A 23194-nucleotide genomic window follows, 5' to 3' on the forward strand; every position below is an offset into this window, starting at 1 on the left:
CATCCCTAGAAAAAACACAACTGTACAATCCTCATGCTTCTTTTGAGCTAACCAGTGTGGTGGAATTTTGCCTTCCCCTGTGAGTTATGTTAACAAACAATTGTTAAAGGGGAGCTATGCAGTTTTGGCAATTTCTTCGCCGTTTTCTCACTTTTTGCTCACAGGTTTCTCTATAGAGCTCCCCCTACAGCTTTGGAATAGATATTGGGCAACACTGTGTAAAAACTTGCTCGGTCAGCTTGCCGTTTCCTCTTCCTCTGTTCCTCCGACAATGCTTTCCTAGCTTTCTGCTTCTTTTTTGCCGTCTCAGCCATGACCATAGTGTGAAAAACTCCATCGCAACCTTGTTAGCTGGTTCCTGAATGGGTGTATGTGTGCAGTGCCATGAAGCAATTTGTTACATCGTGAGACCTGATATCACGTCGGGTTGCAAAATTACGTGAATTTTCAAAGTTGGAAACTTTCCATGGGAATTAACGGGAATAAATGGGAATTAACGAGAATAAACTGAATATATTTAATATTGCTTGTTATAATACTGTTAGTCTATAACAGGGAATTTAAATCTAGTTGAAACAACCCCATCTTGCAGCATAATCTTTGTTAAAACAACCTGATTTAATGCAACTTCAGTTGACTGTCCTCACTATATTCGTCAATGACATGCACACAGGCAGTAATCGGCATAAGTTACTACATACCTGCCAACATTTAGTTTTTGAAATATGGGAGTTTATTTAATTTTTTGGGGGGGAGGGGGGTAATACATAACCCATTGCTATTAACCTATGTGTGTTAATTTTATAGCCCACTTGTTCTTGATAGGCTGGAAACAATAGACAGCGCTGATGGTAACCTTATAACCATAACCATAGTAAATCAAAGGCAGCATGCTAGCTACCTTCATATGTTAAGCTAAAGGTCAATGGTTTGGGCTACTACTTAGCCTACTGCACAGATCATTTCTAGAATCCAACATTCAGCAGCAGATAAAAGCTGATTGAAGACAGTACTGCATTTGAGCCCAAGGACGACATCCCATCCAAATCCCCATAATTTCCATTAATTCCAATGAAAGTTTCCAAATTGGAATGTTTCCAAAATTCTCCTGCTAAAGTTTCCGGAAATTTACCGGAAAACTTCCGCCCCTTTGCGACCCTAATATCACGCGATACTTCCTGACGCTGAGGTCAGCGGCTCGCCGGCCCAAAGTTGCAAGGGTGGTTTTTCCGCTCACAGGCGCCAGGGGGGAGCGAGACGTCCACCATTCAACCCAAAAAAAATCATATAACCTAAAAAAAAACTGCAAAGTTCCCCTTAAAAGCTTGTTGGCTCCAACTGGACTTCATGGTGCCTTCAGCTGACTCTCTGTAAACTCATATTGCATTCATATTGTTGTTATTGTGAGTGTCAGTGCTGGAAAAAAATCTTTAAATCGAAGATTGAATTGAAAATCCTGACACCCGTATTTGTTATGAGAGTGAATAGAGCTACTTATCAAAGTATTGTTAAGATTCCCATTAATAGCTGTTAGTTTGTGTTTCAGCTTTACCTTCAGATGTCCAGAAAGTGATTGTTGGTGAAGAACATCAGGGCAGCACTAGGCGGCTCCAGTCGGGAGACCCAGAGCGCGACACACACCCCCCACACATTAAAGAAGAACAGGAGGAACTCCAGATCAGTCAGGATGAAGAGCAGCTTCAAGGGCTGGAGGACGCTGATATCACCAAGTTCACATTCACTCCTGTCCCTGTGAAGAGTGAAGATGATGAAGAGAAACCTCAGTTCTCACAGCTTCATCAAAGACAAACTGAAGAGATAAAAACTGAAGCTGATGGACAGGACTGTGAAGGACCAGAACCAGCCATGAACTCAGATCCAGATACACATTTACAACCAGATACTGATGACGAGACTGGAGACTCTTCTGAACCTGAGACTGATGACAGTGCTGATTGGAAGGAGACCAGAGAACCTCAGTCAGGTTTAAACTCTCTGAATAATGATATATTCCCTGTTAGTGATTCAGGATGTACTACTGGTGAGAAAGCATTTAGGTGCTCTGACTCTGGGAAAAGATTTGGCACCAATGGAAATGTGACGAGGCATATGAGATCTCATACAGGAGAGAAGCCATTTAGCTGCTCAGTCTGTAATAAAGCTTTTGGACAGAGTGGAAACTTACAGATACACATGAGAATCCACACAGGAGTGACACCATTTAGCTGCTCAATCTGCAAGAAAGATTTTGTATGGAGTGGAAGCTTACAGAAACACATGAGAATCCACACGGTAGAGAAACCATTTAACTGCTCAATCTGTAAGAAAGAATTTACAGAGAGTGAAAGCTTTCAGGTACACATGAGAATCCACACAGGAGAGAAGCCAGTTAGCTGCCCCATCTGTAAAAAAGATTTTGCAACGCGTGGAATGTTACAGACACACAAGAGAATCCACAAAAGAGAGAAACCATTTAGCTGCTCAGTCTGTAAGAAAGATTTTGCACAGAGTGGAAACTTACAGATACACATGAAAATCCACACTGGAGAGACACTATTTAGCTGCTCAATCTGTAAGAAAGATTTTGTATGGAGTGGAAGTTTACGGAAACACATGAAAATTCACACAGAAGAGAAAGCATTTAGCTGCCAAATCTGTAAGAAAGCTTTTACAGCGAGTCTAACTTTACATAAACACATGAGAACCCACACAGGAGAGAAACCGCTTATCTGCCCAGTCTGTAAGAAAGCTTTTACAGTGAGTGGAAATTTAAAGAGACACATGAGAATCCACACAGGAGAGAAACCATTTAGCTGCTCAATCTGTAAGAAAGATTTTGCACAGAGTGGAAACTTACAGATGCACATGAAAATCCACTCTGGAGAGAAACCATTTAGCTGCTCAGTCTGTAAGAAAGATTTTTCATGGAGTGGAAGTTTACAGGAACATATGAGAATCCACACAGGAGAGAAATCATTTAGCTGCTCAATCTGTAAGAAAGATTTTGTATGGAGTGGAAGTTTACGGAAACACATGAAAATTCACACAGAAGAGAAAGCATTTAGCTGCCAAATCTGTAAGAAAGCTTTTACAGAGAGGGGAAATTTAAATAAACACATGAGAATCCACAAAGGAGAGAAATAATGTAGCTGCTCAATCTGTGAGAAAGATTTTATACTGGGTGGAAACTTACAGGCACACATGATAACCCAACACGTGAGTGTTACAAGCTCCCCCCTTGTTTAGCTTCTCCCTGTCTGCTCTACTCAGGTGATCCTGATTTGATCGTTAGTGGTTGTCTGTACTTAAGGAAGGCTGGAGGACTCATTCAGAATGAAGCAGCTGTGCACCAGTGTGTATATTTTTTGGGGGATAGAGGTCTGAGGGGTATGGCACAAAACCAAGATGATATTCGGAACTAAATTCATGATATTTGGATATTGTACTGTAAGTGCAGATGTATAACTAATGAAATAATTGAAAGAGTCTATGAAAATAAATTTCTGGGTGTTGTACTTGACGAGACCAATACACCTTTCATCATTTTAGTTAATGTATTTCTTTTTGTATTTAACAAGTATGTATGTATTTTACTCTACCATGTGCATCATATAGTAGGTCTAGACCACATTCTATAATTTACAAAGACCCAATAATTCCCCCAAGAGCAAGCATTTAGTGCAGCAGTGGCGAGGAAAAACGTCCTTATAGAAACAAACCTTGAGTGGTGAGGAAAACTTTCTTTCAGGGAGAAACCTCAGACAGACCCAGGCTCTTGGTAGGCAGGTGTCTGACGGTGCCGCTTGGGAGTGTGATGAAAGTGGCAATTATAGTTACAATAACGATAATGGAACTATGACTAGAAATAGTAGTCGTAGTAGTTCATGGTATAGCAGGGCGTCGAGCAGCACCAAGGTGCCACCCTAATCCAAGGAGAACTGTAAGGCGAGAAAACAAGGACTCCGGGGAATAAGCTCCCCAGGGCTAAATTAGTAACAAGCATTTCTGGGATATGAATTTACACAGATGGAAAGAGAGGAGCTCAGTGTGTCAAAGGAAGTCCCCCGCCAGTCTAAAACAACATAACTAAGAGCATGGCCAAGGCAAATTTTGAGCCAGCTCTATGAGCAGTGATGGAGGATGTAATGAATCTCAGTATTTATTTATTTCTATCTCCGCCTCGTGCCGTACGTGACAGTCAGTCAACGTTTTGGCAGGGGGAAAAACTAATCAGAAAAGGTAACGGAACGTAGAAATGTAGTGGAGTAGAAAGTATAGATAATTGCTACAAAATGTAACGAAGTAAAAGTCAGTAGTATACACTACTGATTCTACTTAAGTAAGCTACAGATATGTAAAAAATGTAATTAAGTACAGTAACAAAGTCGTATTTCGTTACATTCCACCACTGTCTATAACGGTTGGTCGATGGATCTGTCGACTATGAAGAGAAGCAGATGCATTGTTAGCACACAGTTTGTGTTCTCTCCAGTGAACTGGGACTATAATATTGGCTGATTGTTTAATTATAAAAACCTATACTAATCTTAATCATAGACATAGTTCACTGGACCAGTAGTCTTGCTTGGCCCGACCTTCCTCCTCTTGCTTTACTCTTTTTTTACAAACAGGACATAACGTGTGTGGTCGCTACATCTGCTGAGATCCTCTGTCAAAAGAACAGAACAAATTGTGGTTAACGAGGTACGACAGAGTTTTCTTTTAGAATAGAATGCCTTTATTGTCACTGCATGTAACAACAAAATCCAATTGCACTTCCCCTGGTGGTAACACATAGTATGAAAAGACAACATAATAAAACATGAATTAAGACATAATAAAAAGAGACCTAAGCAATATGAACACAGTAATAAATCAGTAAATACATTATAAGAATTGCTAAGTAGCTATAAGAAGACATAGTCCATAAAGTGCAGTGCAGTCCATATGGGTTGAGGTGTTTTATGGCACTTGGTGTCACCCTAATCCAAGGCGATGTTCTGGGCGAAGAAGAAACATAAGGACTCTGGGGAGTGAACTCCCAGAGCTAGGTTAGTAACAAGCATTTCTGGGAGAGGATGCACACAAAAGTAAACAAATGAAAGAAAAAAAAAACAGAGGAGAAAACAGCTCATTGTGTCATAGGAAGGAACTTCCCTGGCAGTCTAGAATTATAATAGCATAACTAAGAGAGGCAGGTTAAAGGGAGGTGCTGGATTGGGCTAGAACTCTCCCCAACCGGATCAGGCTGTACTGGCCTGCCTCCCTCTACTCTCACTATATTAATGAATATGTGATACGTAAATCTGGTGACTATAAAGAGAAGCAGAGAAAAGCAGGGGTGCTGTGTCTGTAGCTATACACCCTGCCCCGCCGGTCTAGGCGTACGCTGCAACTCCTCACTCCCTTGCTGTCAATATCCATATGGAGGTTGACAGCAATAGCCTTAGTACTGCTTTCAATTCACTACTAGATTCAGTTGGTTTCAGTCAGAGTGTGCATGAGGCCACGCACTGTTTTAACCACACCCTTGAGCACCCCTGTGCTAGAATATGGAATCAAAATTGAAGATTTAATAGTATTTCCACAGAATCCTTTATTATCAGATCATTATTTAATAACTTTCAATTTCTATTACCATACCATAAGAAATGAAATAAAAGTCTCTACACTAGATGCATATCGGACAGAGCTATAGCTAAATTTAAGGAAGATATTCCAACAGCATTTAACTCAATGTCGTGCCTTAACATAACCGAGGACCATTATGTTAACTTTAGTCCCTCCCAACTTGATCATTTCGTAGACGCTGCTACGGCCTGCCTACGGACAACTTTGGACTCAGTCGCTCCTCTCAAAAAGAAAACAATCAAGCAAAGGAAACTAGCACCTTGGTATAACTCCCAAACTCGCAAATTGAAACAAATCTCACGAAAAATTGAAAGTAAATGGCATTCCACCAAACTGGAAAAATCTCGTGTAGATTGGCAAAATAGTCTGAAAAATTATAGGAAGGCCCTCAGAATTGCCAGATCAGAATATTACTCATCACTAATAGAAGAAAATAAGAACAACCCAAGGTTTCTTTTCAGCACTGTAGCCAGGCTGACAGATAGCCACAGCTCTACTGAGCCTTCAATTCCTGTAGCTCTGAGTAGTGATGACTTCATGACCTTCTTTAATGATAAAATTATAACAATTAGAGATAACATTCATCACCTTTTGCCCTCAACTTCTAACAGCTCACCACTGGGTGCAGGAGGTCATGAGAGAACGATAAGACCTGATACATACTTAAGCTGCTTTTGTCCTATAGACCTTCAACAATTAACGTCAAAGGTCTCTTCAGCCAAACCATCTACCTGTCTCTAAGACCCCATTCCAACGAGGCTACTTAAAGAAGCACTACCCTCGGTCAACACCACAATACTAGACACGATCAATTTGTCTTTATTAACAGGTCATGTACCGTAGTCATTTAAATGTGAACTGGATGCTAAATTGACTATGTTTGCAGTCAACTTCTTATTAGGGGATTCACCACTTTGTATGGTCTATTGTTGATTATAACTGGATTAGAACTAGTACTACATGTTACCCTTTACTAGTACTACATGTCACATTTTCAGATTGATCCACTTGTAAAGTGCCATTAGGATCAATACCTGAGGGGCATGAATCTGTGATATTTCCCTTAACAAACATAGATTCATTAATATTTACATTCTTGCTTAGCACATCATTTATACTGCCAGTCTTTGCAAACTCCTCAGCTAAACCTAGACCAAGTCCAACAAAAAAATAATTACATTCATTTGCAGCCAAGGTCATATCCTTTACTACCGTATTGTTTTTAGTCAGAAAATAAACTTAAAACAAAAAGTAAGGAAATTTGTGTTTGGTAGATTATTTCTCTGTGGTAACAATGCTTTTTGGCAATAAATGTTATACCGTTGGAAAGCCTGTTTAGTTCCCTTTCAAATGGTTCAAGCATTTGTGGGATGAGCAGCAGCGCATAGTATGTGGGTTGCGAAATATTTGCCATATCTTCTCTGCCAATGCCAAACAGCTTATTCTGCCATTGACTCGTTTGGTGTTTGGTGGATTGGATGATTGAAGTTTGAAGAAACAAGACATATTGGCAATTTAACAATTTATTAATTTCACAAACAGGAGCCTCTGTAGCGTGCGGAAGAACCATACACAGCCACAACAGCTTGGCAACTCCTCCTCATGCTGGTCACCAGCCTGGTCACACACTGCTGTGGGATGGCATCCCATTCTTCTACCACCATTTGTCGCAAGTCAGCCAACGTGGTTGTGTTGGTCACTCTGGCACGAACAGCACGTCCAAGCTGATCCCACAAGTGTTCAATGGGGTTGAGGTCAGGACTGCTGGCAGGCCATTCCATCCTCTCCACTCCCACATCCTGGAGGTAGTCTCTGATAAACCCTGCCCTGTGGGGGCGAGCGTTGTCATCTTGGAGGATAGAGTTCGGTCCCAGACTGTGGAGATATGCGTGCTGTTCGTGCCAGAGTGACCAACACAACCACGTTGGCTGACTTGCGACAAATGCCGGTTGAAGAATGGGATGCCATCCCACAGCAGTGTGCGACAGAGATGGAAAGTTAAGTACTTAAGTAGATTTTTCGGATATTTCTACTTTACGTACTATTTTTTTTTGTGGCGACTTTTTACTTTTACTCCTTACATTTTAACACGAATATCAGTACTTTCTACTCCTTACATTTTAAAAATTGGCTCGTTACTTTAGTTTTGTACAAGAGGTCATAATGTCGGAGAATAGCGCGGACACGCGCCTCACACCGCGAGCGGGCGCATGCGCCACACAGAAAAAAGTGAGAAAAAAGAAAGAGAGAGACTGCTGTCCGGAGGATAATCAGTTGAGATCGTGTGTGTGCGTCCTTGAGAACTGTATTTCGTATAACTTATGTTGTCAGTTAATGTAAGCCTGTTGTTGTATTGGTCTATAGTTCCTGCACAGTTAAAGTAGGTTAGCTAGGGATTTAGTTGTTTGTGTTCTTCACCTGTTAGCTAGGTTTCACGTTGCTTGTAAAGCATCAAAAGAGAGAAGTTGTCTCTGTCCGGCGAAGTTTGAAACCAGCATCAGCTTTAAATATGGTCTTAATCTAGTCCTCACTAGCAAGTTTCAAATAATTTCACTGGAGTTACCGTTATTATTTTTCACGTGATCAATACCGAATTCAATCTAATTGGATGGGAATATACTGTAGGCTACGTTGCATGTAACGGACCACTACAAGACGACTCGACAGATTCGGCCGCATTCTGCATTCATTTGCGGCAAATAATTGCAGCTTGATGGCGGTAACGTTAGCACTAGTAGTATGGACGGCGACATGATTGAAAATGAAGAAAACAGAGATCCCAGAGATTAGGCAGACAAGCAGCAAGACATTCCCAATCATCCCTGGCCTCATCTGAGAGAGATGTTTGAGATAGGCTAGGAGGCATCAAGTATGACTCTTGGCCAATGTGCTGTGTAACTCTAAAAGTATGGGGAACTTCTTAATTAATCTATGTTTAGTAATTCATATTGTATCCTTTATTTTCTTATTTGAGCACACACACATACATGTAGATTCCTTTAAATGTTAAGGGGAAGATTAAAAAAAGAGAAACTGGATCTGTGAATTCTCACAGAATCACAATTGAATCCATATCTTGCTACTCAGTCAGAATCTTATTAAGCTGGAGTCCCAGTCTCTGGCACAATAATCATATATGTGATGTTTGGCAGACATCCATTTAAAATGTAGACAATGGCATATAAAGAGCCTGGTTTTTATGTCCACTGAAGTTTCTCATCTTGCACTCTAGTAACGTGTGTGGTCCAGGTAGCTTTGCATAAAAAGTGGTTGTCATTCGCAAGGCTACTTTTACTTTTATACTTTAAGTACATTTCAAAGCCTGTACTTTGTTACTTTTACTTTAAGTGATGGTTCGGAGTAATTTCACTGTAGGGTCCTTTGCACCATGATCTCAAGCCAAACACCCCCCCAGAAGCTTTTTCACCTGGGTCGAACATTGGGAGCGTTAGCGTAGCATAGCGTTATCAGCTGAATAGCTTAGCGCAGAGGCTAATGGATCCGAAGTGTCTCTTAACATTACCCCACTAATAATGCCCGAAATGATACCAAAGTCTACACTAGTATATATAGGTTATGCACTCATAAAACAATGGATTGTAAAGTTTGTCAGTACACCAGAAGTTTATGTAAATAACACTTGCCTGCTGGCTTCTGCTCTCTGCTCTCTGCTGCTGCTGCTGCTGCTGCTGTTACTACCGGGCAGTAAGAGTGCTTAGGGACATCTACAAATTACAAACACCGAAAAGAGATGCAACAAAAATATTTATTAATTTAATGATTAAATAAGGTAATGTCTCCAAACTTACCTCAATTATTACTTGTCTCCTGCTAGTTATACTACAGCACTTACTTTAAAAAATAAGTTAAATTAAAAAATATTTTTGTTGCATCTTTTTCGGTGTTGTAATTTGTAGATGTCCCTAAGCACTCGTCTTACAGCCCAACACAACAAAACAACGCAGAGAGCAAGCCAAGAGCAGGCAAGTGTTATTTACATAAACTTCTGGTGTACTTACAAACTTTACAATCCATCGTTTTATGAGTGCATAACCTATATATACTAGTGTAGACCTTGGTATCATTTCGGCATTATTAGTGGGGTAATGTTAAGAGACACTTCGGATCCATTAGCCTCTGCGCTAAGCTATTCAGCGGCTAACGCTACTCTACGCTAACTTTCCCAATGTTAGACCCAGGTGAAAACAGCTTCTGGGGGTGTTTGGCTCGAGGTCATGGTGCAAAGGACCCTAGGGTGAAATTACTCCGAACCATCACTTTAAGTAATGAAGTTAAATCAGTACTTCTACTTTTACCAGAGTATTTTTTAACACAAGTATCTGTACTTCTACTTAAGTACGGGAAGTGAGTACTTTTGCCATCTCTGGTGTGCGACCAGTGTGTTTGGCATTGGCAGAGAAGATTTGGCAAATTTTTCATGGGCACAACCCACATACTAAGCGCTGCTGCTCATCCCACAAATGCATTTTCCTTACAAATGGGGCACCATTTCTAAGGGAACTAAACAGGCTTTCCAACGGTATAACATTTATTGCCAAAAAGCATTGTTACCACAAAGAAATTATCCACCAAACACAAATTTCCTTACTTTATTTGAATCAATGAAACGGAGCGTGGTTCTTAACAAGGGCTGTGGTGTTGGTTGCCCAGGTGATGTCTTGTGAGATGTGTGTTCCCAGGAATTTGAAGTCCTTAACCCTCTCAGCAGTGTCCAAGAGAATGCCAGAATGTAGGAGGTGCTGTAGCTTAGTGGTTAAAGTACCTGTCTTGTAAACAGGAGATCCTAGGTTCAAATCCCAGCAGTACCTGATTATCAGTTGATTCTCTTAACGCAGTGGTTGTTGCTTTATTTTCAACAAGGGCAAACAATCTTAATACCTGATTTCCCATATCCAAAAAGTTATATGTAACATTAGGCTGTTACCAGTTGAAGTTTAAAACCACAATATGATCCATACAGAAAATGCGTCATAAACTTTGTATTAACATGTGTTAGTATTGTCAAGTTAGCTAAAAAAGTTAAAGCTCAGTATGATGAACAGTTGGCCTAAATGAGATTTGGATTTATTTAAGTAAGTAAAGAGAGGAGCATTGCTGCATATCCTTCATTTCCTACCTACTAGTAATTCAGAAGAGTTTTTTTTGAGAATTATATCACGTTCTAACATCCAGACTCCCTGCTCATTGTTCTTGGGGACTTTAACAGTGCAAACCTATCGTCATGGCATACGTGTCATCTTGCACATGCGCAGAACGGATCGTGCCGGTGGAACGGATTGGGTACTGACAGCCACGTTCAGCCCCGACAAATTGAGCAAACTGTATGTTTACAGTATAAGAGGCGCTGTAGCTTAGTGGTTAAAGCGCCTGTCTCGTAAACAGGAGATCCTGGGTTCAAATCCCAGCAGTGCCTCATTATCAGTTGATCACCTGTAGACATATGCCAACCAATCCCCTTACCAGCGTCTGCTATCAGAAGAATTTTCCCGGTGACGGATGAGCGTTACTGCGCAGCCTCCGACTGATCTTGAAAATGTAGATGTGATGTGAGTGACCTGTCTGAAAATTGGAAGTCTGCTGGTTCCATTTTATTTATGCTATAAAATCATAACAAGAGTTATCTCAAGACACTTTACAGATAGAGTAGGTCTAGTAGGTCTCCGACAAATTGAGCAAACTGTATGTTTACAGTATCAGAGGTGCTGTAGCTTAGTGGTTAAAGCGCCTGTCTCGTAAACAGGAGATCCTGGGTTCAAATCCCATCAGTGCCTGATTATTTGTTGATTAACCGTAGACAGTAAAAGAATTGCACAAACTGATCGTGTTGCTCCTCTGTTAAAAGCACTCTTCCGGTGATGGTTGAACTGCGCAGCCTTCAACTGAGAGAGATGACGTAGATGTGACGTGAGCAACCTGTCTGAAAGTTGGAAGCCTTCTGGTAGCTGTGCCAAGAGAAATCTCAATCGTTCTGCATTGCAGAGACGGACAGCGTATGTATACAGAGGTGAATTATTGCTAACTAAAATGCTAGTTAACATTAGTAATTTAACTTAAACAGCTAAAGTAAGTTGAAACTGCCTGAGAGCTTCACCTGTACTATACGGTATTTCCTCTACTCTGTGACCGAGAGTCTCATGGTTATGACACAATCGTTAACATATTTTTACAAAACCATCTGCTATGGAGCCATAATGTGAGGTACAAGGTAATGGAGCCATTTATACATTGTCGTGTTTCTTTAGAAATCAACAATTGACAAATAAAGTCTTTAAACGCTTCAGATGTAAAGTTATTCATCAAAATGAATGGCAGTCAATGGAATGCTAACGGCGGGTGATGGCTTGTTAGCATCAAAATGGCGCCATAGGAGGTACGCGCTGTGGAGAGAGGCTTACCCCCATGTGATTACCTCAACACAGTGACTACGTTTACAAGCTGTCAATTTTCGGGTTATGGTCGGGTTAAGGTCACTATTCGGGTTTCTGAAACATTCGGAATAACCCGTTTACATGCGCGAGCAGAGAGAGTTACTCCTACATGGCATTTGTAATCAAATGGCAATATCCGACGATACGGCGACACCGGTTAGCGTCTGAGACTGCTGCACGGACAACCTTAAGACGCAATAACTTTTCGGTCACCTTCTTATAAATCTCACTATCTCGGTTATTTCTGCCGTCAACAAAAGACATTATATTCATGGTTTTCACCACACTAATAAAGAAATTGGTTTCCTCCTGCGCCAAAAGTGTGGTGCTGTGCTGCGTCTCGCCATGTTTACCTCTACTTCTTGTTTACTTCCGGTTACTACACGCGCAGGTTTTCTGCATTGACATATATATATATAACTATATTATTATAGTATATAATTATTATTATAACTATGTTTTCTGGCGCATACAAGAAGTTCCTCTACTCAAAAGACCGAGACTCCTTGTGAATAGAACATCGCAGAAACACAAATCCATGTTCCTTTGATGGGTGCCGGTAACCAAAAATTGGGTTTTGATAAAGTGGTAACCCAGGTAGCATATTCGGGTTTTTAAAAACCCGAATATGAGCATATTCGGGTTTTTGCCGGTGTTTACATGGCCGTGCGCGACCGGGTTATTGCTAATATTCCGGTTTTGAACGGGTTATTGGCTGCATGTAAACGTAGTCAGTGTTGTCACCAGCATTTACATACAGTGAACTGTTTATTTTCAACAAGAAAAACAAACAAAATTCCTGATTTCCCAGAGCCCAACAGCACAGCGGAGTAGCTAACGTTAGATGTTGGCTATATTGACAGTCATAGAAGCCCGTGCTCACGCGGAGCTCAGTACCCAACTGACAGACACACTTCCTCGGCTTAGAATTACGGAAGGAACCGCTAAACACACTGCAAACTCACGGTCCTCTCTTCCCGATTTACAGCTCCTCTCTTGGCTCTTAATATAAATCACCATTGTCGGCTACGGCCGCTGAACAGGCTACACGTTGTAAACAGTAGCGTTAGCAGTTAGCAGGGTTAGCACGGCGGCGTTAGCCAGGAGCAGCCGGGATAACTTTACTGGCCGTGTCTCAATTGGTTTTGCGAGTAACCAACTCGGGTACTCTAGCTATATAATTCAATGTCAGTACATGAATGTTGAAATGACATAAAATGCCCGTCACTTGTAGCCGTGATAAATTAGCCTGAAGCTAATGCTTACCTGTTCAGGAGGAAATTAACCAACTCTGCATCCTTTTGGGCTCTAAGCTGTCTCCATCTTTCAAATACATCTCCAATATTTACCTAACTATATTCTTTTTCTTTCGACTATGATCCTTAAATATTGAACTTCAAAATGACAGGTTTATTATACACAATAATCAGAGGGTAATCTTCAAAAGTGTATATCTTTCACATTTTTTCATATTTAAATGTCAACCAGAGGCTTTAGAGAACAGAGAGACCTCATTTAGTACTGCCGGAATCTGTGCCGTGCAGTCGATCCAAGTCAAAAAGTATAATTCATTAGACGTATAAAATATGATAATCATGGGCGAAGTTTGCGGGGGGACAGGGGGAGCACTGCCCCCTGGTGGCTGAAATGGGTAATTGCACCTGAACTGTATGATTAAATGGAATAACTTCCAAACCAGCTCATCCTCAAATGGCTCTATTGCAGCTAAACTGTCTGAAAGCCATAAAGCTATAGTTGAAAAGAACAGAGCTTATCTATGCAAAGTAGTTGATGTTGTCAGGTTACTGTCTAAACTTGGATTGCCCTTTCGTGGGCACAAGGAGGGAGAAGAGTCAGAATCGCGTGGCAATTTCCTCGAAGGGTTGCAGTTTTTTATCGAAATATGATGCTGATTAAGGAAACATGCCTTCCAATTATTTTAATGCCACAAGCCCAGATTTTCAAAATGAAATAATTGACATCGGTGCACACATGCTTTACAACAACATTGCTGAAAACATGCAGGAAACTGGATTTTTCTCTATAATTGCGTACGCGTCTAGGTCCTACAAAACTGAGCAGCTGTCAGTGTGCATACGATAAGCCGAGGAATTGGAAACCAAGGAGGGTTTTTGTGTTTTATGGATTGCTCTGCATCTCGCAACGCGGCTGGGATTGTGGAGGCCATCTACAAAGGGCTTGATATGTGTGGTCTTAAAAACCCAATTGTGGCACAGAGTTACAACGGTGCGTCTGTGATAACAGGTTATGTGTCTGGTGTGCAGCAGCGCATCACGGAGACTCACCCCTATGCAGCCTACATACACTGCTTGGCGCACAAATTAAATTTAGTGCTTGTGGAGTGCTCTTCCGTGAATTGATGTGTGAAATCATTCCTGAAGAAACAGGACAGAGAGAGTCCTGGCTATCAGCAGAAACTATATGTGTCTTAACGTTTTATGGTGTGATTGCGCTTGGTTTCTGAGTTTGGAGAGGCATATCAACAGACTGTAGGTCGAACACTGATTGTTCACTGTTACATTTTTGTTGAATTTAAGTGTCGGGGCGTTCCGCCACCGTCTGTCTATTGTGTTCCAAGACAGCCGTGCCGCAATTGGATTTCATGAGGGCGAATTGTTAAATTATTGCAATGTCATTTAAATTCTGCTTTAAAAATAAACATATAGGTTTATTTAGCATTTTTGTTTTGTCCATATGTGCTCGTGCTGTGTTCCCCAAGTGGTAGGCAGGTCTTAGATGCTACAATGAGTTTTTATTTTTTTTTATTTTATTTTTTTGCTCCCCCTGGCTCAAATGTCAAACTCCGCCTATGATGATAATATCTTAAAAGTACAGTACATTCAACCACTGATTTGATCTCATCTTATTAAAGGACAGTGGGTAAAATCGACTTTTAAAATTCAAGGGATTGCTGCAAAGCTCTATTTAGTTTCCTTAAATCTACAGGATTAGATCGTAAAGTATAGTTGTTTTTTATTTTTATTTTATTTGATATTTTTTTATTATAATTATTTTTATTAAACTGTAACCTGAAGTACTAAAGCCTTGATATTACACACTCCGGTACAGTAGGTGGTGGTATGCACCTAAACAAGACTCTTAAAACATTTAATTTTATTTTGAAGGGCAGAGGAGTGTAACGGAAGTTGGGTTTGTGTTTCCGGGTCGCGGAAGATGCTACCACCTCCGTCTCATTGTTTGTATTTTAGTTCGTGTTGAGGACGGCGGAGTAAAAGGCGCCAGTGTTTGGTGTCCTTCCAGAGAGAAACATCCCAAACTGCTGCATGAGGTTTTAAAACCTGAAACGGAGCTACAAAGAGCAGGTCTGTTTTCTTTCTCCGACCGGAAACGCGTTTACCGCTGTTGTTGCAGGGAGTCCGCGCGCTAAGCTAACGTTAGCCGCAGCTAGCTCCTGCTAACGTGTGTTATCGGATATGTTGTGAGCTCCGTGTTTTTCCTCAAATGCAGGTCGGGGAGAAGTTGAGGAGAGACACTTCAACATGGACTCTGAGAGGAAACTGTCTGCTGGCCAGTGGAGAGGTGGGAGACGTTTACAATGTTCTATATTCTTCTTCTATTTCTTCTTACTTAACGTTAACGTTACCCTGTTGGGGGAGATTCATTGTTGTATGAGCTGGCTCTGGTTTATAATGCCATATAACTTTTTAGTCAGCTGCAAATATGGCTTGACCCCAAAAAAATTCTAACAAAAGATTTTTCAGTGGTTTACAGTAGTATCAGATGTACCTAAAAACATACTAAAAGTTTACCAAAGTTTGACTTCAAGAAAGGCCCCATTGTCAAAATGGCGGCCGCCAGGTCCTTAAAGAGCAATGTGCAGGTTGGACACCCCTATACAGCATAGTGTATATTAATGATAAACAACTATATTTTCAAAACTGGAGGAATATATAACCACCATAAACGATATTTTGAGATAAAATTGTGATAAAATAACTTCCGCATCTATCTATCACTGACCGGAAGTGACGTAACGCGAGGGAGTCTGGTCAAGTTCATGCTCAAATTACAATGGGGTACGCGGATGAAGAAACCGAGCTCTCAACGTTGGCGAGCATGCCTATGATGGCACACAGGCCTATAATTATGAGCCTCCTAGAAGAGATAGAGGTCAGGGGGAGATTAGGGGGAGATCAGGGGAGGAAACAATGGGCAGAAGAGAGAAGTAGAGTTGCGAACCCAGTGGCGAATAGGGCAAGTGACTTTGTGAGTTACTGTGTAGTATGGTGGCTAACTCTGGTTCATCTAGGCTAATACATTGGTGTTATACAAAAAATCTGCTTTAGCAAACATACTTTCACGCTTTTTAGATTAAACATACATGTAGATTGTCTTAATTTAAGCCAGCAACGTTTTGTCTTGTGATATTCTACAACCTAAGATTTTAATGCTCAGACAGCTGTGGAGTCCATCAGAGCCATGAATGTATTAAGAGAAGCAGGTTAGCACTAGCACATAGTCGTTTTGTTGGCTAGGTGTTTAGTGCGGACATTGTGAGGCTATGGCGTCGGCGGTGGACAGCATGTGTTGTCGAGAGGTGGATGCCTACTGGGCACTAGTTGAGGGTTTAGTCCCGGCCACGGACATTACCTGCCTGACGCTCCATCCCGGCTTTGATGCCTGCTGCCTCAACCCGTTCTCGCTGCAGGTAGCATACCTCAACTTCAGGCAGGAGTATGGCCCTCTCCAAGCCAACAGACCAGAGTATGTTTAGATCAGAGTAATTTATAACACTGTTATATTATTATACACTTCTATTATAGTCGTCAGTTTTCTAAACAAATAAACTATCAAAAATAATTAATGTACATACTGTAACTACTTATATATATATATATAGCCATATTCTACTGCTCTTCATACTATTCCTCCTGCACATACAGTACACTTATTCTTACGTTACCATTTCTGCACTACAATGGTACTGTTACCACACTGCACATATCTGTCTATATGGTTCATACTGAATATCCATATTTATTCCGTTTTTCTTATAATATATTCTGTTAATACCCTGCATATACATCTATATTCTTACTACTATGTTACTCCTACTACATTGCACATATCTGTATATGTTCATTACTTACACTTATACATATTTGATTTGGTTTCACTTCTGGTTGGACGCAAACTGCATTTTGTTGTCTTTGTACGTGTACTCTGCACAATGACAATAAAGTATAATCTAATCTAATGTGCATTTTTGATGCTAAGGGATTAGCAAATTTTTAAACTGATGTGCATACATACCTTTATGGAATAGAATAACTGAAAATGTTACATCAAATAAGTCTATCACTCTTGATCATATTGACTGTTAACAGGATTATCAATATCAACATTGCACCCCTATCATTCTCTAGGCAATTCCGATACACAGCCTACAGGCAGGTGGTCCGATAGACATATGGGTTTCTGGGCAGGGAGATCAGGAAGGCAATACCAGCTTGTGTTGTGGCCGCAATCAGGAGGCAGTTTCCAGAGGAAGGGAGGCAATCAATAAATATATTTTGTTTTCACAAAATGAACACAATCACAAAGTGTCTTGTTGTATAAAATGTATTCATAATTTCATTGATAGTAACTAGGAGTGTTGGGCAAGTTACTTCCAAAATGTAGTTCATTATAGATTACTAGTTATTGTCATTTCAGAGTAATTAGTTATATTACAGTCTCTGAATTGTAATGCTTTACACTACCTTTGCATTACTTTAGTTTGACTTTGCAGGTAGCTTGTGAATTTCACCACCAGATCAATAAAGTCTCATCTTTGTCAACTTTAATACATCATAACAAGAGTACTCTCAAGACACTTTACAAATAGAGTAGGTATAATTTACACTATAATTTGGAGATGTTACACTATAATTTACAGGGACCCAACAATTCTAGTAATTCCCCCAAGAGCAAGCATTCAGTGTGACAGTGGCGAGGAAAACCTCCCTCTCAGGAAGAAACCTGGGACAGACCCAGGCACTTGGTAGGCGGTGTCTGACGGTGCCGGTTGGGGGTGTGATGAACAGTGGCAATAATAGTCACAATAAAGATAATTGAACTACGAGTATAAATAGTAGTTGCAGTAGTTCATGGTGTAGCAGGACGTGCATAGCAGGACCACGGCGACAGCTGCAGCCATGATTTAGGGGCCACCCTAGTCCAAGGAAAACTGCTAGGTGAAAAAAAAAATATATATATGAGTTGCACAACATCACATAGTCAGTGGTCACAACACATACAACCTAATACAGTCCAGTATGAAATGTCTTCTTCCTACCATTAGAAGTAATTTGTAAATGTTTGTGTCATATACAGCTAATGATAGATACAAGTTACACTACCTGATGAGCTTTGCAGACATCTGATGTTGCACTGTGACCCACGATGAAGCACTAATGGCCCAGGATCCTGTAGAGAGAAGCCCTCTGTCAGGTGCATCTATCCCTTCATTACTGGCTGCACGCTCTGCCAAAATCTGAAAAACACGGAGGTTCAAAATCACTCACAAAAATAGGATACAAGCTATGTTACCAACTGGATCAGTAATAATAAAAAAAGAGAAATAAAACCAAAGCAGCTCTGACGTGTCAAAACCTCTTGTGGCAAGATTTCAGCATATTGATTAATATATCATTTTGGACTTTGTAAATTACCAGAGAGTAGCCTACTGGGATACAAAATCGTGCGGGAGAATGGTCTGAATTGAAATGCAGGGGAAACTGGAGTTTTGTGCTAGCTAGCTGCCTGCCAACAGCTCATAGCTAGCTTAATAAAATGCGGGGGAAACGGGGGTGTTTGTGCTAGCTAGCTGCCAACAGCTCATAGCTAGCTTAATAAAATGCGGGGGAAACGGGGGTGTTTGTGCTAGCTAGCTGCCTGCCAACAGCTCACAGCTAGCTTAATAAAATGCGGGGGAAACGGGGGTGTTTGTGCTAGCTAGCTGCCAACAGCTCATAGCTAGCTTAATAAAATGCGGGGAAACGGGGTGTGTGGCTAGCTAGCTGCATGCCAACAGCTCACAGCTAGCTTAATAAAATGCAGGGGAAACTGGAGTTTTGTGCTAGCTAGCTGCATGCCAACAGCTCATAGCTAGCTTAATAAAATGCGGGGGAAACGGGGTGTTTGTGCTAGCTAGCTGCATGCCAACAGCTCACAGCTAGCTTAATAAAATGTGGGGAAACGGGGTGTTTGTGCCATCTAGCTGCCTGCCAACAGCTCACAGCTAGCTTAATAAAATGCGGGGGAAACGGGGGTGTTTGGGCTAGCTAGCTGCCAACAGCTCACAGCTAGCTTAATAAAATGAGGGGAAAACGGGGTGTTTGGAGGGGGAGGAAAAGAAAACAGAGCAAGAAGAAAAAAAAAAAGGAAAAGGGAAGAAAAAAAAAAAAAAAATTTTTTTTTTTTTTTTGGAGGGAGGGGGGGGGGGGGGGTTGGTTGTGGGGGGGTTTAAAGAGAGAGGGGGGTTTAATTTAGCAAATTTAGGGAGGGGTCAAAAAAGCAACAGCTACCAAATGTTTGCTAATGCAATAGCCAAGCTAACACGTATGTTACTAGTTAGATGGTGGATTGCCCAATACATACACGCTCAAATCACTTCTTTATTCTGAAATTATTAGACTAAAACATTACGAAATCAGCCAAATTAAGAGTTACAAGAATTAAAAGTAAGACTTACTCTGCTAGGAGCTCTTTTTCGGTGCATGGAATTTCTGCAAGTGCTAGCACTTGGTCCTGCCCGCGCCAGATTCAGGTGAAAGCTTTGATGGTGGTGGACTTGATTCCATCGAGTGCACCGAGGGAACAGCATCGGTAATAAGCGTTTATTGTCCTTACTCCAAAATCCCATCCGAGACTCCAACAAATCTCCAGGTCTATAACTCTCCGGAGTGAAATGAGCGCCACAAACGACGAGTGTGTGGTGACAGACGCGGCAGTGAAGTCTGCTCACTTCACCTGCACAAAACGCACCCAAAAACGAAAAACCTTGCTTTTCCTACAAGGAAAATTATGTACACGATTTCCTGACAGGCTGGACTTTGTGCAACCAGCACAAACACAATAATTTACCATTATGACTTACATAAACTTTCTCTATAGCTCTCTCTCACCACTGTAGAGTGAGAAGAAACCTATTGTTTACCTCTGCCTACGTCATATGATGCGTTGCTAGCGGGAAAGGCTATTTCAGATGGACAGAGCCTAGCTTAAAAATGGGCACCCTTTCATCAAAGTTTCTGCTTTAGGGTTTGTGTAACATAGCAATTTCTACTTATGTATTTTTAAAAGACCTCTTCAGACAACATTAAGTATTAATTCAGTTATGAATTCAACCTGCACGTTGCTCTTTAAAAAGACCATTACTCCTTTGTATTCCTACTACACCATGAATACTGGTACCTTATACATGTTTTGGCCATTTAATATTCTAATTAGCATATTTGTATGATAAATAAGCACAATTATTTATATATATAAATATATATTGTAATTATAAGATTTCCCTTAAGTAATTGCATATTTATCATATCATTTTGCCTAGTGTTGGTGGTTTCTGTCCATCAGCTCCCTTCTGATGAACCTCTACCACATCAGAGCCATCTCTTAAGTTTTTACAGCAAATGTGGCAAGTTTCTTGGTTTACAACAATATGACTCATGTCCAAAGTTGAAGTGTACTTTTTCCTCAAGCTAATCCAACAATGTCATCCTCTCTTAATACACTCACATTGTTGGCCTTTGTCATGTGTTAGAAATCTTTCTAATGTTCTTTTGACACCCCCATAAAATGACACTGAGCATGTGTCTGAGAATAAGACATTTGTGCTGTAATATACACTACCGGTCAAAGGTTTTAGAACACCCAATCTTTTTAGTTTTTTTATTGAAATTTGAGCAGTTCAAGTCCAATGAATAGCTTGAAATGGTCCAATGGTAAATAGTAAGGGTGTGACGAGATCTCGTTTTACGAGATCTCGCGTGACGAGATTTCTCGTCGAGGTGAAAAGAGTGAAAGAGTGACAGACAAGACGAACACAATATGTAAACATTGTAAGAAAGAAATGCCGTACTACTAACTACTGCACCCGCGAGTCGCGGGTGCAGTAGTTAGTAGAGAGCTGTGGTGTCTGTAAGTGTTTTTGCATAGTGCTCGTGTTAGCCGCGGTATACGGCATTTCTTTCTTACAATGTTTACATATTGTGTTCGTCTTGTCGGTCACCTTTTCGCGCCGTTATATTTCCGCGAGGAAAACCAAAATGTTGCCACACAAATGATTTAAAAGTGGCAGTGGGATTTTCAATAGTAATTCCACGCTCCATCACGCTGACATCACATCGCCTAACGAGACAACTTTTCACCTCGACGAGAAATCTCGCCTTCGTTCTCATGAACCCAATCTCGTGATGTGTTTCGTCTCGTGGAGTAAGCGTCTCGTCACACCCCTAGCTTGTAACCTTGGTTCTCTGAGTAAAGACTATTTTTCCCAGTCATATTTCTTAACTGAAGTTTTCTTTAAATTAGTGTTAAAATCGCGTCTCGCTCTCGTGACCCCAATCTCGTGTCTCGTCTTGTCTCGTGAGCGAGTGTCTCGTCATACCCCTAGTAAATAGTTAACTGCTTAAGGTTATAAAAATAAGTAAGGTTACTCAAAACTGAAAAATAATGTACATTTCAGAATTTTACAAAAAGGCCTTTTTCAGGGAACAAGAAATGGGTTAACAACGTAAAGCTGTTCTGGAGGTTGATCAAGCTTTGAATGTTGGTGCTACCAATTCCCACAGGTGTTCCAACTTGTCTGGATTACTTACAACCCCCTCTGTTTGTATAAAAGTATTGTTGGAACACACTGTGGTACCATACCCTCGTGAGCATTGTATGAACAGTATTGTACTGCAGAAAGTAGTATGTTGCTATAAAAATGGTGGGAAAAAGAAAATTAACAATGGAAGACCATCATAACACTTAAGAATGTTGGTCTTTCCTACAGAGAAATTGCGAAGAAAGTCAAGGTGTCAGTGAGTACAGTATTCTTCACCATCAAAAGGCACTTAGAAACTGGGGAAACTCTGACAGGAAGAGGTCTACAGAATCAGAAGACTTTTGTTGAAGTTTCTGAGAGTCAACAGCTTGTGTGATAGGCGGCTCACAGGACAACAGCTTCAAGCACAGCTTAATAGTGGTCATAATAAGCAAGTCCCAGTTTCAACTGTAAAGAGAAGACTTGGAGCTGCAGGTTTGATAGGTCAAGTTGCAGCAAGAAAGCCATTGCTAAGACGTCAGAATAAGAAAAAGAGGCTTGACTGGGCCAAGAAACATCGTCAATGGACTACTGAAGACTGGAAGAAGGTGTTATGGACTGATGAATCAAAATTTGAAATCTTCGGTTCATCACGCAGGATTTTTGTACGCCATCAAGTAGGTGAAAGGATGGTTCCTCAGTGTGTAACATCAACTGTCAAACATGGAGGAGGAAGCATGATGGTCTGGGGCTGTTTTGCTGGATCCAGGGTCGGTGATTTGTACAGAGTGAAAGGCACCCTGAACCAAAACGGCTACCACAGCATTTTGCAGCGCCATGCAGTACCCTCTGGTATGTGCCTAGATGGTCAGGGGTTCATCCTACAGCAAGATAATGACCCAAAACATAAGTCCAAGCTATGCCAGAACTACCTTAGCAAAAAAGAACAAGATGGTAAGCTTAAAAACATGGAGTGGCCAGCACAGTCACCAAACTTAAACCCCATTGAGCTGGTTTGGGATGAACTGGACAGAAAAGTGAAAGCAAAGCAACCTACAAGTGCCACACATTTATGGGTACTTCTGCAACAGAGTTGGGAAGAACTTTCTGAAGAATATTTGATTTCCATTGTAGAAAGAATGCCACAAGTGTTCAGCTGTTATATCTGCCAAAGGGGGCTACTTTGATGAGTAAAAGATTTAGACTACATTTTGGTTTATAAATTGATTCCATGATTTCTTTTTTAACTTAAATTTGTTCAATTCTTTAATTTGAGAGTACAATGAGACATTGAACTGCATGAATTTCAATTAAAACCTGGAAAAACTGGGGTGTT

General features: G+C 40.8%; 1 protein-coding gene and 3 non-coding genes across 4 annotated transcripts in view; all 4 read left to right on the forward strand.

Annotated features, from left to right (window-relative positions):
* The window catches only part of LOC120554236 (zinc finger protein 501-like), a 41794-nt gene that overhangs the window by 4973 nt on the left and 13627 nt on the right, over window positions 1-23194 (forward strand). The window contains exon 2 of the mRNA XM_039793007.1: window positions 15570-15641. Coding sequence (XP_039648941.1) covers window positions 15602-15641 — 40 coding nt within the window. The 5' untranslated portion in view covers window positions 15570-15601. The remainder of the gene's footprint in view (window positions 1-15569; window positions 15642-23194) is intronic.
* trnat-ugu lies at window positions 10388-10460 on the forward strand. Its single transcript has one exon. It is a non-coding gene; the product is annotated as a tRNA-Thr (tRNA).
* trnat-cgu lies at window positions 10993-11065 on the forward strand. Its single transcript has one exon. It is a non-coding gene; the product is annotated as a tRNA-Thr (tRNA).
* On the forward strand, window positions 11351-11423 carry trnat-cgu. The gene has a single exon. It is a non-coding gene; the product is annotated as a tRNA-Thr (tRNA).

This window comes from Perca fluviatilis, chromosome 24 (genome assembly GCF_010015445.1).
Source record: "Perca fluviatilis chromosome 24, GENO_Pfluv_1.0, whole genome shotgun sequence".
Lineage (NCBI taxonomy): Eukaryota > Metazoa > Chordata > Actinopteri > Perciformes > Percidae > Perca > Perca fluviatilis.